The 17,512-nt window shown below is 39.1% G+C and overlaps 1 protein-coding gene across 2 annotated transcripts in view; it reads right to left on the bottom strand.

Moving 5' to 3' along the window:
• The window catches only part of DENND1B (DENN domain containing 1B), a 176,344-nt gene that overhangs the window by 108,911 nt on the left and 49,921 nt on the right, over positions 1-17,512 (bottom strand). For both annotated transcript variants that reach the window (XM_081865866.1, XM_081865867.1), the window contains exon 4: positions 8,138-8,187. In XM_081865866.1, coding sequence (XP_081721992.1) covers positions 8,138-8,187 — 50 coding nt within the window. The remainder of the gene's footprint in view (positions 1-8,137; positions 8,188-17,512) is intronic.

The raw sequence follows: 17,512 nt of genomic DNA, 5'->3' as shown, positions 1-17,512 counted from the left end.
CCAGCTCTCCATGCTTCATAAGTGCATGATTAAAAGACCAGATGGAACAACTTGCAAAGATCTGAAGGAGAGACACTTAAAAAGTAACAGTGTGACCTAGTGCTGAGTGATGTAACAGAGTCCTTTGTGCTTTATTTCTGCTCGTGTGCCTTCATCATTTTCTGTTCTAATCCAATGTCATGATAAAGACAGTAATAATGATGATGATGATGATGATGATGATGATGATGATGATGATGATTTATAATTTATACCCTGCCCATCTGGCTGGGTTTCCCCAACCACTCTGGGCGGCTTCCAACAAAATATTAAAATAAAATAGTCTGTCAAACATGAAAAGCTTCCCTAAACAGGGCTGCCTTCAGGTGTCTTCTAAAAGTCTGGTAGTTGTTTTCTCTTTGACATCTGGTGGGAGGGCGTTCCACAGGGCAGGTGCCACTACCAAGAAGGCCCTCTGCCTAGTTCCCTGTAACTTGGCTTCTCGCAGCGAGGGAACCGCCAGAAGGCCCTCGGCGCTGGACCTCAGTGTCCAGGTGGAACAATGGGGGTGGAGACGCTCCTTCAAGTAAGCATTGTTATTTATTGTCCCCACTCTTATACTTTGTTATTTGGGGATATTATTGTTTTCTCGTGTCACCATTTTGTCCTTAGCTTTTTCTTCTCTCAAAGACATCCTGCAAGACAGTAGAGGTTTAGGGTCAGAGTATTTCTTCTCCTAGGTGGGCTACCTTCCTAGGTTGATGAGCCCTCACTTCCCTCTACAGCACATTTCCCACACAAGCGGTACTACCCCTCTCCTAACACCCTATACACCCCATGGTTGTATGAGCATGGAAGAAAGAGTGTGCGGGTAGGGGTTTTGTGGCTCTGGCCATGCGCACCACTGGCGCGCTGCCCCTAGAAGGTTAAACATGTGGCAATGTGGCCCACAGGCTGAAAAAGCTTCCCCACTCTTGACACAGAGCCAGGCCTTACACTGGCCATTCCACCCTTTGTAGGATTTGTAAGGATTCCTGACTCCACAAACCAAAGATGAAAACACAACCTGTAATAAACAGGAGGCAGGCCACTCCAAAGAGAACAAATTAATACAGGAAACTGCTTTTTAAAAAATATTCTTGGAAGCTGTTGGCATTGCCACCAGTCCTTGAACTGGAGCACAAATACAAATGGTTAAATGAAGTATTTATATAATAATACTGCAAACTCAAAATTGTTCATCAGAATTGCCTTGCTATAGTGAATGAATGAGCCAAAGGCAAAAACCCCAAACGACCCACAAACGTATATTCCAGCACATACTCCTCTCCTTGCTTCTTTGTTCAAAAATAATGTTTAATGTATATAAACATCAAACCTACACTCTCTCAATGTCTCTACTATATGAATAAAGTTTTAAAATCAATATACATGTTCTTCAGTGAACAAAACTGATAGGGAGTATTTATACTGTTATGTTCATTATCAAGGCGTGATTTAAAGTTTTCTTTGAGGACTGATTAAGAATTTTCTCTCTTTAGGTATGAAAATTGGCATCATCAGCATCAAATGTAAGTTGTTTGGCCTTGGAGGAAGAACGCACTTTCTTCTAGATTTATGGCTCTGTGCAATCATTTAGGAATGGGGAGTTATTCATATGAGAGAATGTTTTTGCACAAAAGTTATGTATAGCCCATAGACACCATGTATTTAATGAATAGTGGACTCTGTCTGGTCCATGAAAGCTTAAGCCATTGTAAAATTGTTAACCTTTATGGTGCCACAAGACTGCTGTTTTGTTGCAACAAACTAATATAGCTATTCCTCTGAAAATTATTATGTTATATTTAGTAAATTGTCATACAAGCTGGCTTTAAAATAAGAATTAAAGTTGTGTAGTAAAACAGTAGTTCAGTTAGTATTTGTAAATGAACATGACAGAAGTTCATAAAAGTATGATTTGTATGAAGAGAGTAAACAAGAGATTTCATAAGGGTATTCTTGAACATGGGGTCTTCCAAGGAAAGTATGTGGCAACAGATCTGGGATACATAAAATAAAATTCTAACTGTTCATAACTAAATTGTGAATCTCACTAACCATAAGTTTAGACAACTTTAAACATTTTTTTTAATACTTCTAAGCTTCTGGTTAGAAGGCCTATAAATAGGTTATTAGCTATGTGCTAAATGAAAACTCCCTGTACAAAATACAGCATATATGTCAATACAGGTTTCTGATGAGAAACAATAGGGATAAGCTTGTAAGGTTCCCTAAGAGAATCTGCTAATGTTGGGGGCAGAAATCCTGTCTAGATAAGATTCTTCATGTGATTCACAAAAGGCAGTTCCATTATTATATTTATTCTTTAGTGCCATTATACAGGGATGAGAAAAGTACAGTGACACTGTGGAATGTGGCAACAACATGAAGCTTTAGGTTTCATGCTACATGTTGATCTCCCTGCTGAAAGAAAAATGTATTTTGCATACCTTAAATATTTCTTTACAATACAAGTAAGGTGCCACATATCTCTCCAATGTTTGTTATGCATGGCAAACATTTTTCTCCAAAAATTAATTAACACAGGTGTGTCAACAAAAGCAACATTATTACTGCATGCCACCCCAATATCCTAGTGGTGAGAGAATCCAGGAGTTTCAGCTCTTACCAGGATTTGGCTTCCATGGAATGAAGGTTAGTGGAGCCGCTGGTGTCTTTTAAGGTGTATGATTTTATTTACACATATATACAACCTGAGCATAAAATGGAGGGACTCATAGCATTAACACACCAAAAGATCTTGCTCCTTCATTCATCACAAGTTTGAATTCAGCACAGCTCAAGCAATGTCTCTGTATCTAGATTCTTATGACTGCTTTCTCTTACGTTCAGATACAACTACACTACTGCTGCACTTCTATCTACCAGCCATGGGGGAAGAGGAAAGGCCCACCCATTTACCCTATGGCACAGAGCAATTTCTTTGGTTATGCTAAGTATGGTGCTTAAGTGGTCAGCTAAGGCCAATTGTCTAGTTTGGGTCTAGATTTTAATCCTTACTGGGGGAAAGACTCAAAGAATTGGAAGACTGACCCACCCACCCCACAAACTAACAATGTTATGAAGAGCAAACAGAACAAAAATAGTTCCATACTATTTTTTTCACTTTGTTAATACTTCAAACATTTACTAGAAATGCACCTCCATCCTTGATTGAGCATACTTTTAACTTTTACTTCTGGATCTACCTTCCATAGGTCAGGCTCCAAATTTCAACGGGTTAGAACAAAAATGTAGCAGAGCCCTGCCTAGATTGAAAGCTTAGAATACTATCCAAAAAGCTGCAACATTATATGAACAGGTTATGGACATGTACTGAAATGCGCTCTACGTGGGGCTACCTTTGAAGGTGATCCAGAAACTACAACTAATTCAGAATGTGGCAGCTAGACTAGTGACTGGGAATGGCTGCCAAGACCACATAACACCGGTCTTGAAAGACCTACATTGGCTCCCAGTACCTTTCCGGGCACAATTCAAAGTGTTGGTACTGACCTTTAAAGCCCTAAACAGCCTCAGCCCAGTATACCTGAAGGAGCGTCTCCACCCCCATTGTTCAGCCTAGACACTGAGGTCCAGCTCCAAGGGCCTTCTGGCGGTTCCCTCACTGCAAGAAGTGAGGTTACAGGGAACCAGGCAGAGAGCCTTTTCGGTTGTGGCGCCTACCCTATAGAATGCCTTTACATCAGATGTCAGGGAAATAAACAACTATCTGACTCTTAGAAGACATCTGAAGGCAGCCCTGTTTAGGGAAGCTTTTAATTTGATGTTTTAATGTATTTTTAATATTTTGTTGGAAGCCACCCAGAGTGGCTGGAGAAACCCAGCCAGACAGGCAGGGTATAAATAATAAATGATGATGATGATGATGATGATGATGATGATGGAGATATGAACCATACGAAACAGTGATTCTCAAGCGTAGCTGTCAATAGAACATAGTCTGAAAATAGCTAATAGTAGCAATTATTTTTAACCCACCAACATGGAAATACTACTCCAGAATATTTGGACGCTAAACTGTATTGTCACGATCCACTTCATAAGGAGAAGTACACCAAATCAGCACATACCATAAAACTTATATGGAAATGTTGATAAAACAATGGAGAATATCCATTCTTGGTCCTGAACTTGATTAATTTTTTTACAGATGATGGAAATAGACTTCAAAAAACTTTCCTCATAAATTAGACATATTCATTGCATTAGAAAGGCAAAGCTATGGTTATTAAAATATGTTATATGCATGCATGCTTTGAAATTAAAAAGAAATTAAGTAATCTCAAACTTCCACAATTTTCAAATGGTTCATAGAAAAAAAACTGTTTAAGAACTGCTGTATTATATTGATTTGCTTAACTGAGCAGCATGCAAACAAAATGTATTGTAAATTAAGTAAAAGCAACAAACAGACCTTAAAATACTTTTATATAAAGGGATGACCATTTGGTCTTTTGTTTATTAGAAGAAAAAAAACCTTCAGCTCCAAGTTCCTAGCTCTCAGGGAGGCTCTGAAAACCCTGATGATTCCATATTCTCAAATAAGCTAAAATTGTTATTCAAACCCACTTCAGTTCACTGCATGTGCAAACAGTAATTCATTGGAGATGAAACAGTGGATTCATATTCCTAAAAATCACTATATAACAGCATTTTTATAGTCTCTTCTGTCCTTGAATGCTATGTTAGGTGAATAATGTGGTGTAACTCCATGTAATTAACTCTTAATGAAATAAAATAAAATATATGAATTCAATGATATAGGACACTTCACCTAATTTCATTTATCCATTTAAACAAATATATATATATATATATATATATATATATATATATATATATATATGCAGGTTTTGGTGTCCTCGGGTGTCTTCCCACCCGAGGACACCAAAACCTGCATTCCTGTACCCGTGAAAATCTACGAAAGCAAATATATATATATATATATATATATATATATATATATATATCTCTTTAACCACCTTTCCATGTCTTTTGAGAAAACACAACTTTCTATTCTACAAGCTGAAATTCTATTCCATATTGCAGTTAATGCATCTTCCACTATTCAGTGAAAAATTCCATTTAGTTCAAATAGGAATTTAGGTAAATTGCCTGTTGAGGTATTGCATTTTTATGGATGTAACACTACAGTACATCATATATGCATGATGTACAATTTAGAGTATTCAGTTCTTCTTGGATTGTAATAGAAAATGATGCAGTAGTTTGGTAGCATAAAAAAGTGCAAAATAAAATGTGAGCTAATGGAAATCACACATCAACAAAGATACTGTCTATATCTATAATAATACATATGCTACATGTCTCTAAAATGTTGCTATGCATTTATTCTCACACAAATCCCTACGATCGAGCTGTTCTCAGCTTCTTTAATTTATTACTTCGTATAATCATGCTACTTACCAAAATCCTAACCACTGGATGGCAGCAAGAGAGCCTCATGTGCTTTTAATGTCCCTAATTTTCATTTGCTTTACCTTCGTTACCAGTTTTAGATTCAATGGCATGCAGGCAAACATTACATTATTTTTAATGTGGTTTGTTTAAACTATCCTTTTACAACAAGCCAGAATCTGAAATCACAGTTTGATCCTGGCTCATTCTCAAAAGCCGCAGCTACTCAATTCTCCAAATATGGACATCATGGAGATCTGTGGTTTGTTTTAAATCAGAAGTGAGAGCTTCTGATCTCTTCCACAAATGTATGAAAGAGGAGGAGAGGAGAGGAGAGGAGAGGGGGAGCACATGAGCCTGGGGCTCTCTGAAGCCTTGTCAAATAACAGGAAACCATGGTTTCCCATTACATCCAGGCTGTGCCAGAGTCTTGTATCACCTCAAACACTAACTGACTTATTTTGTGGCATCTGCTCTCATGATCTGCAGTGTTTCCCAACCTTGGGCCTCCAGCTGTTTTTGAACTACAATTCTCATCATCCCTGACCACTGGTCTTGCTAGCTAGGGATGATGGGAGTTGTAGGCCAAAAACAGCTGGAGGCCCAAGGTTGGGAAACACTGATCTAGAGCATGCTTCATCAGATGCATGATGGCATCCTCAATTCAGGTAGCTCATCTAATGAAGTGGACTGTACTCTATGAAAGCTGATGCCTCAAGAAAACAGAATAGGGTTTTAACGTGCCACTATCATTCTAGGTAGGATATTGAAATGTGTGGATTTTTTGTTGTGTTCTCACTCGGCCCTACTTTTCTGAACATTCCAGTTCTTCCATTTCTTGAATCTTGATTTACCTGTTTTTTAAGCATAGTTTGATACTGTCAATCAACTTCAGTCAGAGTTTATATATGAATGGGCCAATATAGGTGTATCTTCCAGACACTTAACCACAGATCAGAAGAGGATCACAGAACTGGGCCTGCCCTCACTACTCTTCCTCTCTTCTCACACTCAACTTTTTCCAGCCCTTCCCTTGACAGCCTTTCTGCACCAACCTTAACCAAGGCTATCTCTAACCATCTCCCTGTTGCTTATGAGTTTCCAAACCACTTCAAACCCTGGCTTCAATTACCTGTTTGTATCTGCTGCCAAGCCTGGGCCATTACTTGCCTGACTAAAGATTTCTTTCTTTCCTCTTACAAGTGAGAGCCTCTGTCTGCATGTTTCGGGTGGGAGCCAGGACATGTAGTTTAAGCACAGTTAAACTATCTAGATTTTAAGCCTGCACCAGTCCAGTATGTTGAAGTCACAAAGCAATATATGTCTGGAAGCCTTCCAAATCTTGTATCTGTACACATCTGGAATCATTCTCAAGGTAACCAAATATGCAAATCTATCCAAAATAAGTTATGCCGGCTGCTTGCACTGGGGGTGGGGGATAAGACCTGTGAATCCACCCAAAATTCACTTTGGGCTACAATATGTGTGGCAGAACAGTGTACTGCAGTTGAGAGAATGTTGGGTTTAAATATGAACGATTCTGATTAAAATTTCTGCTTGGCACTGAAGCTCAATGTGTGGGTTAGGGGCATTCACCATCAGAAAGAAATAGAAGAGTTTCTTTCAATTGGATTAAAGAATTGTGGAGAATTTTGCCCAATGAATGATACTATACAGGAAGGCTCTTACCTGATTAAAGAAATCATAGCCTACTAATCACATGAAATTTAATCAACTATAATTACAGAGATTTCCAGATTTCCATGTGAAAAAAACAACAGTTTTTAAGGGGGGGAACACTTTGTTTTTAAATAAGTAAGCACACATCACAACAGGCACTATTATAGAAGAGGCATGATAGTAAAGGAGCAATGACACTTCTAATATAGCACCTGCCACATCTGATTTTTGTAACTACCTGTATTCAAAATAATTCATGTTTTTTATAAAATCTATAAAGTGAGGAAACTTTGTGATCAATTATTCTAGCCAAGTGATTCAATGCTGCAGCCCTACAGTGGATATTTTAAGCAAATGTAAGGCTATTAGAAATTTATAACCATACAATATTCTTAAAACTAACTCTCAGAGCACATCTGAGCTTGCACATTTTCAAGACACTTTCCGATAAGTTCTTCTGCACCACTGCCACTAAAATGAATAGACATGGCACAACAGCCCAGATGAGTTGTATGTTTATACAACTCCAGTTCAACACTGCTTAAGCAGGAAAGAAATTATTCTGAAGATTCTCTAATACCTACTCAGAACACAATATTATATCCAAGTATTGAACTAGGCTACAATGCCACCTTTATCAAGAAAGCACATTGTTATCTCTTTTATACCAATGCATTTCCAGTTCAATTGGCGCAAACTGAAAGACCACATGTTGTTATAAGAAGTCTTTTCTGATAAACAATATATTAAAAGCAAAAGTATACATTTTTCCATTAAAAGCCTAAAGGCACATTTGAAATTCTAAGACACTGACAAGATTATAAACTGAAGACTGCAGTTGGAAAAGCACTTTGCTTCTTAATTTCTCTGAAACATTGCTGCTACACATCACTTTAGTCTCCCAAAAATAAATAAACCATACTTTCCAGGACAAATAGATTTGTGTACAAGTGGTATTAATTTTGGTTATTAAAAGAAGCAAAGACAGACATACCTTGCAATATCAAAAGGAAAGCAGAATTTGGGTACACTCTGGAGTACTTCCTGTAAATGCAGAAGAAAGAATGTTAGGTGCTTAAAAATTATTTGTAATACTGTTTGGGTTTTTAAGATAATAAATAAATAAACAATATTTGGCTTCGGGGAGAATATAACTATAGCACACGTTCCTGGACTGAAATAATTGATTATTAAAAAGGAATTAAGTTTGTGCTTTGGCAGATTGCAAAGACAATGCCATGGAAACCCCAGGAGGAAAAGGCCTGGCCTGAAGGGTATTAACACCCTTCACATCCCCGCTGGGATTCCCTTCAACAAGGCCATATGGATTTTACAAGAAGCACCGTACCATATGGGTAGGCCACGTCTGCTGCTACTTGTACTACAGACTAGCCACAGGGACTTCTGACAGATCCTGGCTCAAAAATACAAATGTTGTTTCAATTAAAATGCAAGCAGAGAAAGGGGAACCAAGTTGGCAGCAAACTGAATTTACTGAGAGCTAAACAACTCTATATGCGTTTCATAAGCTAATGCTTTAAAAAGCTGGAACTCTTCACTGGGTACAAAGCATAAATTGTACAGTTAACCCTTTAGGGCAGCGGCAGCAGAACAAGGTCACAAGCGCAATTCACTCTTAATTTTAAAAGAAAATAAACCTAATGTCTCCATAATCTTACAAGAATTGTAGACTGGTTTTTCGCTTTTCTATTTAAGATGTTGTTTTGCAGCAAGTAATGTGTGTTAATATAGAAATAATGTTGGTATAAAAAACTACACAATGCCTGGAAAAATTAGTAGAGTAATAATGGAAACTATTATCCCAAATAGACAACATCAGTAGGGTTGTCAGCTGACTTTTAGTCTAGAAAATGAAAATCACACGGAACATTAGTAGCACACTGTAGCAATGCCAGCAGTGTGCGCTGTGTTGCGCACAGTAACAAAACAATGAAACTGGATTCTGCCATTAGGAATTTACAATCTAAATTTTGAGAGAGAGAAAGGGAGAAGCACACATAGGAAGGATGAATATGAGCAAGTGCTAAATAAAATTTATCTAGGCCTTAGTACATCTGGAGATAAGAAACTTGTGAGTAAAGGGATTTTTTTACGGAAAGGAGTGGCTAGGTCAGAGAAATACATATCAGAACAGATGCACCTTATTTCAGATATCAACTTCACATACATGACAAATCAGTGATTGTCATACTACCTGCTCAAGAGACTTCTGACATGAATGGAATTTTGAAACACCTTGGCAATAAGCATTCCCATGTAATATGTGGTCCAAGTGTGGATGGAAGCTTGGAATACAATGAGACACTCTTAGGACCAGGGCAATATGGGTAGGAAACTATCTAAATAAAAAGGTAAAGGTATCCCTGACCGTTAGGTCCAGTCACGGACGACTCTGGGGTTGCACGCTCATCTCTGAATACAGATATACAAATTAATGCCCAGGTCCTTTAAAAACAACAGCAACAATCAGTGTTGAATAATTACTCAGATTATTTGGACTATCACAGTAGAAAAATCAGCATTTCTGTGTTCTGTAGGGTATGTTTTTTATATGCTGGGCTTTCACAGTGCTAAATATAGATTCCTGTTAACAGAGCACCTGAAACTATACTTAGCCCTCATTTCTTAACAACACTGATTAGTAAGCACAGATGATGGAATTGCTGGGGATCTGTATTTGCAAAAATCCATTACATTCCTATGATATTTCCGCTCCTCAATCCAAAATGAGCACACAGAGAAAGAAGATAGATAGATAGATAGATAGATGATAGATAGATAGATGATAGATGATAGAAGATAGATAGATAGATATAGATAGATAGATGATAGATATAGATAGATGATGATAGATATAGATAGATGATGATGATAGATAGATAGATAGATAGATGATAGATAGATAGATAGATAGATAGATAGATAGATAGATAGATAGATATAAACATATCAGTCTCCTCTGCAATATGGTACGAAGCAGATGAACTACAAGACTTTCCCACTGCTGTTTTCCATCCCTCCCCCTATCCTCAATTGGCGCGCATGCGTATACAAAGACACACACACAAACGTCTGCAAAGCACAGCCTCAGCTCGCTTCCCAACTGGCAGGATCATCCCTCAGGGGACAAGTCTTTAAACCTCCGCACTCTTTAAAATTCAACCAGCCAGCAGGTCTATAGACTGGTGTATAAACAGTATAGGGAGGAAAAATCCTCTCAGCTTATGTCAGTGACAAAGCAGCTCAGCAGTTGACTGTTTCTCCCCTGACAGTGTAAGCCAGGTTTACACAGATCAATAGATGGAAACCTACCTAGCTTGCAGGGCTCAGTTTTCTCCCTTAATTACAGGTGTTATTCAGATTTTTAAATGAATGAAAATAACATGCTGTCCAGAAGCTTTCTAAATGCCTACTGTGCAGTTGGTTTAAAATATTCATTACACAATGTAAAAATAATGATATATTTAGAAAGTATTACTATGCATCTTAAAGCTGATTTTGCATAGCACTGACAATATTTCTATGACAGGCCATTGTTCTACGAAGAATAAAAAGCCATTAAACTTGCACTTAAGGCGTGCCTTGGCTGGTAGACAGACCAAGTTGACAGATTTGTAAAGAATTGCTGCCACTCTTGCTGCAAAGATGGACTGAAGTGTTCATTCTCTGCTAATGAAAAAATATTATATAGATATCTGTATACAAGGAAGATGTCTACTGGATAATGCCTTTTGGCTATGTCCTGGACACATCTGGATGTTCTAGGAGTCATATGTACAGTTCAGGAAATCAGAGAAATAAATGCATCTCTGTATATAGTGCAAGCAACTGGGAATCTTACCGTTATGCGTTAATAACAAAGCTATCAGATCAATCAGTTACCACTTTGCTCGTTAGAAACAGTTGTTAGAAATGGTCCACAATTTAATTAGTTATCAAACAAATGCTGGACGCTGCCCTTGCAACAATGAAATATGTATTTTACTGAATTTCTGTTTGTTCTTAGATGAATGGCATAAGCTCCAAGGTACAAAACTGAAACAACATCCTTTGTTGAGGGAAAGGAATAATTTTACTAATCTAGAATACGATGCTCTAGAGTACTCAAGCAGCCCAAAGACCATACTGATTAAAAATACTCGGGGGGGGGGGATCCAGTTCTCCTCCTGTTCTCAGTCTGAATTCACTTCAACCTGACATGCCACTGAACTGGGAAATGTCAAGTTAAAGTAAACTCTCTTTAGATTATAATGTTTCATATATAAGCATGCATCTGTTCACTTCCTCATCTGCGCCACTAGCACAGACAAGAGAGGTGCCACCAGAGAGGAAGGATGACCGAAACAGTTGACTTAGAAATATCATGCCAAGTAGGTTTGGAGTGTCATCAAGGGGCAGGCCTGGATAAGGGATATAAAAAGGGAGACATCTTGTATGAAGACCATCACTTCCAATCCCGGAGACCTATGCTACTTGGGACTCTGCTAGTTCATCGCTTTTCCTTCAACCTTTCCTTCTTGTTCTCTTTGCCCCTTGGGTTTTCCATCTCCTGGACCTTTTCACTGAACTTTCCAGCAATGTTGCCTGCCAATGCCTCTGTCTCCTGCTTTTTGTCAGCACCACACAAGGCCTCCTGACCATAGGCCTCAGTGATGGAAGTGCCAAGTTTGGCAACATTTCATTTCTTAGCACTCCCTCCTCAGTAGCTGAACATGCATTGGCATCAACAATCACACAGTCAATGGCTTAGTGGAGGCCACAGGAAATAAATTTTAGCCAATTATAAAGTGTAGGTATTGATTAATTAATTAATTGGTTGTGACATATTTAAAGGCAAATTGCTGTTTCCCATTTAAGAGAATTTGTTGTACTGGAAAGGAGACAATGTCACAAAACCTTCACCTGCCAAGAATAAAAAACCAGAACTAGAATTCCTTCCTCTTTAAACCTTCCTCATCCCCCAAAAAAGTATCCAGAGGATGGAAACAAGATCTCTTTAACTTGTGTTTCACCTAAGGATGAAGACTGGCTTGGGGAAGAGCCAGTTTTTCGGTTCCTAGAGATGGGGCGTCCACCACTGCTATGCTTCTGGTTCCCAATAGGCCTTGAAGCAACCTGATACCTTCATAGCACCTAAAGGGCCTCATTTGAATGCCTGCTACCTCCTCTCAAATTCTTTCTCAAGACTCCCACCAGATATGGCATTGCCATCAGCCAAGATTTTCCCTTCCCACACCTTGCTTTGTGTACCAACTAGCCTGATAAAGAATTCTAGAGTACAGAAAAGCTTGCATACTGTCTTGATTTATTTTGGTTGGCTTAATAACGGTATAGCTCTATCGTGGTTTTTGAATTTTTCTCATGGACCAACATAGCTCTTTTTTTTACTTTTGGTATCTGTATAACATCACACTGAGGAATCTTGCTATCATTACAGTTCTGTCAATAATTAGAAACCATTTTATTTGCCATTCTTAAACTGAGAGTCTCTAAAATATGATAATATTTTAAATAACTCTAAATATTTATAATTTTTGCCAATTCCCAAATTATCAGAACATATTATGGAGCATGGCACTTTTCTTTTTTTAAAAAAGGCATGCCCGGAATAGAAGAATCTGAGTGAAGGAATGACCACCGGGTGTGGAGCACACTTCCACCCGCAGATGAGCCACAGCTGTCTGAATACGTGACCTTTGGGTGTGGAGCACACTTCCACCCGCAGACAAGCCACAGCTGTCTGAACATCACGCCCTCTATCTAACGTTTGGCTTTCTCAGTGGTCTGCCGTGCCCTGTCTGTGACCTTTGTCTCCTTCGTCATACATTGTTCAAGGGGAAAGTAACACGGTGGAAACAGGTGCCAAAATAACTTTGCACCACCTGACGATCGCGTGATTGGAAGATGTATAAAGGGCACAGTCCAAAATTTATCTGACTGGTTTTGCATATTGTGCTAATAAAAAGAGCCTTGGCAGAGCTAGCTGGCAGCTTGCTTTTGCACAGCTCACCTGCATTACCAACTCCTGCCTCATGTCCTTCACTTCATTGGGGAGTGGGAGGGGGCAACAGGGCTTGCTCAGCTGACGCATGGGGAAGCAGTGGTGGCTGCTGCACTAGCCCACATGTCAGCTGTCGAGCAGGAAGGCTGATCAGCCTCAAAAGGCCCCACTGCACCTCTGGTTTGTGAGGAGACCCTCCCCAGAGCCCAAAGATGTCCTCTCTGGGGTGCTCCCAATTTCTGGGTTCCCGGCACAGTGTGTGCATGCATTCACACGCAAATGGGGAGTTGCCTGTACTCCAAATGTGGTTGCACCATTCCACTTTTCAGTTCCTTGAGAACTGTATGTATGCAAGTATGTTTATAGAAGTATTTCTATGCTGCTATATCATAAAATAACTGGGTGGTGTACTACATTAAAATATAAGACAACCTTAAAAACAATACAGATAAATCACTGAAGCGGCTAATAAAAAAATTAAACATTAAACAGCTACAAAGGCCTGTCAGCATAAAAAGGTCTTCAAGAGAATTCGGAAGGGAGGATGGCTGCCAAATCTCTCCTGAAAGAATGTCGCACAGCATGGAACCTACAACACTAAATGCTTAACTTACAGTCTAGACCAGGCCTCTGTAACATGAGAAACTATCAGCACTCCTCCAGATGATCTCAGTGAACAAGCTGGGATATAAGGACTCAGGCAATTCTTGAGGTATCCTGTGTCCAAGTTGTTCAAGGCTTTGTATGGCAATACAAGAACGTTGAACCTGACCTGGTAGCATATGGATAACCACTGCAGATGTTTCAGCAGAAGTATCACATGCTATCAGCTGTCTGCCCCAATCAGCAATCTAGCCATTGGAGCTTCTGAACCAGGCCCAAAGGCAGCTTCACATAGAGTGCATTGCATTAATGTAGTCTCAAGATCACCAGTGCACAGACAATAGCGGCAAAGTGATCCCAATTCAGGTATGTCCATAGCGGGCATACCAGATAAATCTGGTAAAAGGCACTTCTAGTCATGGAGGCCACCTAAATGTATCCAGGAGTACCACAAAGCTACATAACTCCTTCTTTAGAGGGAGTACAACCCTGTCCAGAACAGGCAACTGGCTAGATTGCTGGACACAAGAACCACTTGCCAACAGCGCCTCAGTCTTCCCAGGGTTCAAATTCAGTTTATTAGACCACATCCAGTCCACTACAGCATTATAGCACCAGTCCAGTGCTTGCACAGCCTCTCCTGGTTCAGATAATATCGAGAAATAGAGTTGTGTGTCATCAGCTGACTGATGGCGTCATGCTCCAACATTCCTAAGGACTTCTCCCAATAGCTTCATAAAGGGACTCCAAAGCTTTAGGTTGCAATACTACACCCACTGATCTTGGAGTAAATCCCACTGAAGTTAAGAAAACTTAAGAGGCTGTGCTATTAATGTGCATTTGGCTCTTACACAATAAACATAAACGGGCCTCTGCATTAAGAAAAATGACAAGAAAATGAACTTCAGTGTGTGGAATAACAACTGCTTGATATGGTACCATACAACCTCTTTGCAAACCAATCGGAATGAACACTTAATAAACACTTTACTGTTCACATGTGAGCAGCCGTATCTTTTCCATATAGTTCCCATGGAGTGCCACAGAATATCATCAAGTCCCATCACTCCTGGAGGCGAGCTAATCACTCCAGGCTATGAGCAGCTGTATTATGAATTTTTTAAAGTTTCAAAGGCAAACAAATATTTAACAGGAACAGATACAGCATTCAAAATGCCTCACAAGTACTATTTTTTTAAAAAAAGTTTTGTGCCTGTGGATTTTAAAGGGTTTTCTGTTGGAAATCCACTTATAATGGAACAAGAAGACCTCAGTCCTATCTCCATGCAGAAGAGGAATGGGACAGACTTGAATAGATCCATCCATTCCCATCGGGAAGCGGCCTACATGAACTGTAGACCAGCAGGAATACAGATATAATCAGAACAACTTTGTAATTGGAGCCAGAGACCGAAGTAAGGATTGTTTAAATATTTTTGCTTAAAGCTATGAAGAATCTATAAAGCAAGGACTGGGAGATACTGAGGGTAAAATTGAATGCTATGTTAAGCACAGTTGTTAACAAGTATGCTGACTGCTTAAATTTTCCCACAATCCAGATCAGAATCATGTTACGCAGGAAGGGTGAAGCCTTTCCTCTCAGCGCCATTTTTTTCTCTCTCATTCTCTGTCTGTCTGTCTGTCTCTGTCTGTCTGTCTGTCTGTCTCTCTCTCTCTCTCTCTCTCTCTCACACACACACACACACAAACACACAAAATCCCACCTCATAGCTTCTTGTGCTTAACTATGACCTATATTATCAAAAATAGCACTTTGAGAGCTAAACAGCAGCCGAGGGGGCTGCTTCCTGTGGGAAAACATTGCAGGAGAAAAGGGGCGAACTCCCTCCTTCTTGCTAGGTCAGGCTCTATGCAACTGATTTTTATAAAAAATAATTAGTGGCCAATGTTCACCATGCTTTTTAAAATAAATAAATAAATAAACAAAGCATGCCTATCATAATGTCTAGTTTGGCCCTAAGTGATAAAATCCTGATTAGCCTGAATCTGTTTATCAGAGTCTGTTTTCCCCAGGTACCAAGATAACCTTGAATAACAAGCATTTAGAACTAGACAGAAATGTGAAATTGAATCATATTATCTCTGCATTGGGTTAGGGTAAATTGTACCAAAATAATGTGCAACTAATGTTTATCCAACGTATGATTAGAATATTGGGATGAAATCTATTACAGTAAGATTTTATAATTGTTAAAATCAAAAAGTATTGAGATAAAAGCCATTCTTCAACCCTTAATACCACATTGGCTATGATGCTGTGCAGTTACAATTACTCAGGTACCTCTGAAACCCAAACAGTAAGTGCATGCAGGACAGAAGCAAACAATTTTAGGTAAATATTCCTGATAAACCGAAAGCAAAAGTTGTAACAATCTACTGCCTCTTATTCCATTTATTTACAAATGTCAGAGAGTAATTATGTAGCGCTGTAGTTCTACTGTTTACAAATCTGCTTAATGCTGGTCTCCAGTGCCAGATTTAAGTTTTCTGATCACACAATTAAGATAAAAATAAGGCGGCTTTCTAGACATGGTAGCTCAACCTGCTTCCAAAGAAATACGCCTCGACGGAAATATTTGCTGAGCTACACCACAGACATCCAGAGCAAAAAGAGTCTCTAGAAAGTGAGTACACACCTGGTTCTAGAGCTGTTATAGTCAGAGATTCCATTATACCCTGTGGTTGGCAAACATAGCGAGACTCAAAACCACTCTTGTGTGAGTCATATTTGTGCAGTATCTAATTAGTTGGGCTCTGGGTGCTACAGCAAGAAAAATGAATAATTTATCCAATGACACCATCATTTCTTTACAATGAAAATCGGAGAAGGGAGACAGAAGGGGATCTAACACCTTTTCCACCCAGCCTTAAGATATACAAATGCATGCATTTTGCAGGGCTTTAGAAACACCATATGGAAGTTGTGAATACTACAAATTAGTGTTTTAGTGGATTCAGCTTTGGAATCCCAGCCCTTCAGAATTTTCATTCTGAATCCACTCCGAACTTATATGATCATCGTAAAGAATAACCGCAGCTATCAGGCCTGTTTGTTTTAAAGATAATCTGTTCAATGCGTGAAACACAGAACAGAAATCACAAGATAGGTGATAGGAAGCTCCAACAACAATACTTTTGAATACTGTGTTCAGATCCCCCAAAATAATAATTTTAGCTGTGCATATCCACTACTTGATAATCTGTGAACTGCGCCAGGGTTTGGTATATTAAGTTCCGAGAACCACATCAGAAACATAACATGAGGATGACCCCTGATAATTTGAAATGCATAATATAATTAGCACATTACTTCCACAAACATTTATCTCTGTGTTTGTGTTTATTACATTTATATATCCCCTCTTTATCCCAAGGAGCTCAAAGTGGTGTTCTCCTCCCCATTTTGTCCTCGCAGCAACCCAGTGAGGTAGGTTAGGCTGAGAAATGGTGAGTGGCCAAGGTCACCCAGTGATCTTCATGGCTGAATCGGGATTTGAACCCTGGTCTCCCAGGTCACAGTCCAACATTCTAACCATTACACCACACTTGGCATGAATATTGCCAAAGTGCAGTTGCTATGAGTTGGTCAAAGGGATTCTGGCAGTAATTACAAAAACTGCAATTTGAAGATAGAATCCTAAATTTTCCAAGGCAAAAGCTATTTTCAGATACTGGTTGAAAATGATATAGGAAGAAACATAAACATGTCCACAGCCTCTGTAC

The sequence above is a fragment of the Podarcis erhardii genome (genome assembly GCF_964252035.2).
Source record: "Podarcis erhardii genome assembly, chromosome: 6".
Lineage (NCBI taxonomy): Eukaryota > Metazoa > Chordata > Lepidosauria > Squamata > Lacertidae > Podarcis > Podarcis erhardii.
Note: the sequence above shows the minus strand (reverse complement) of the source record. Positions and strands in the feature narration are given on the sequence as shown.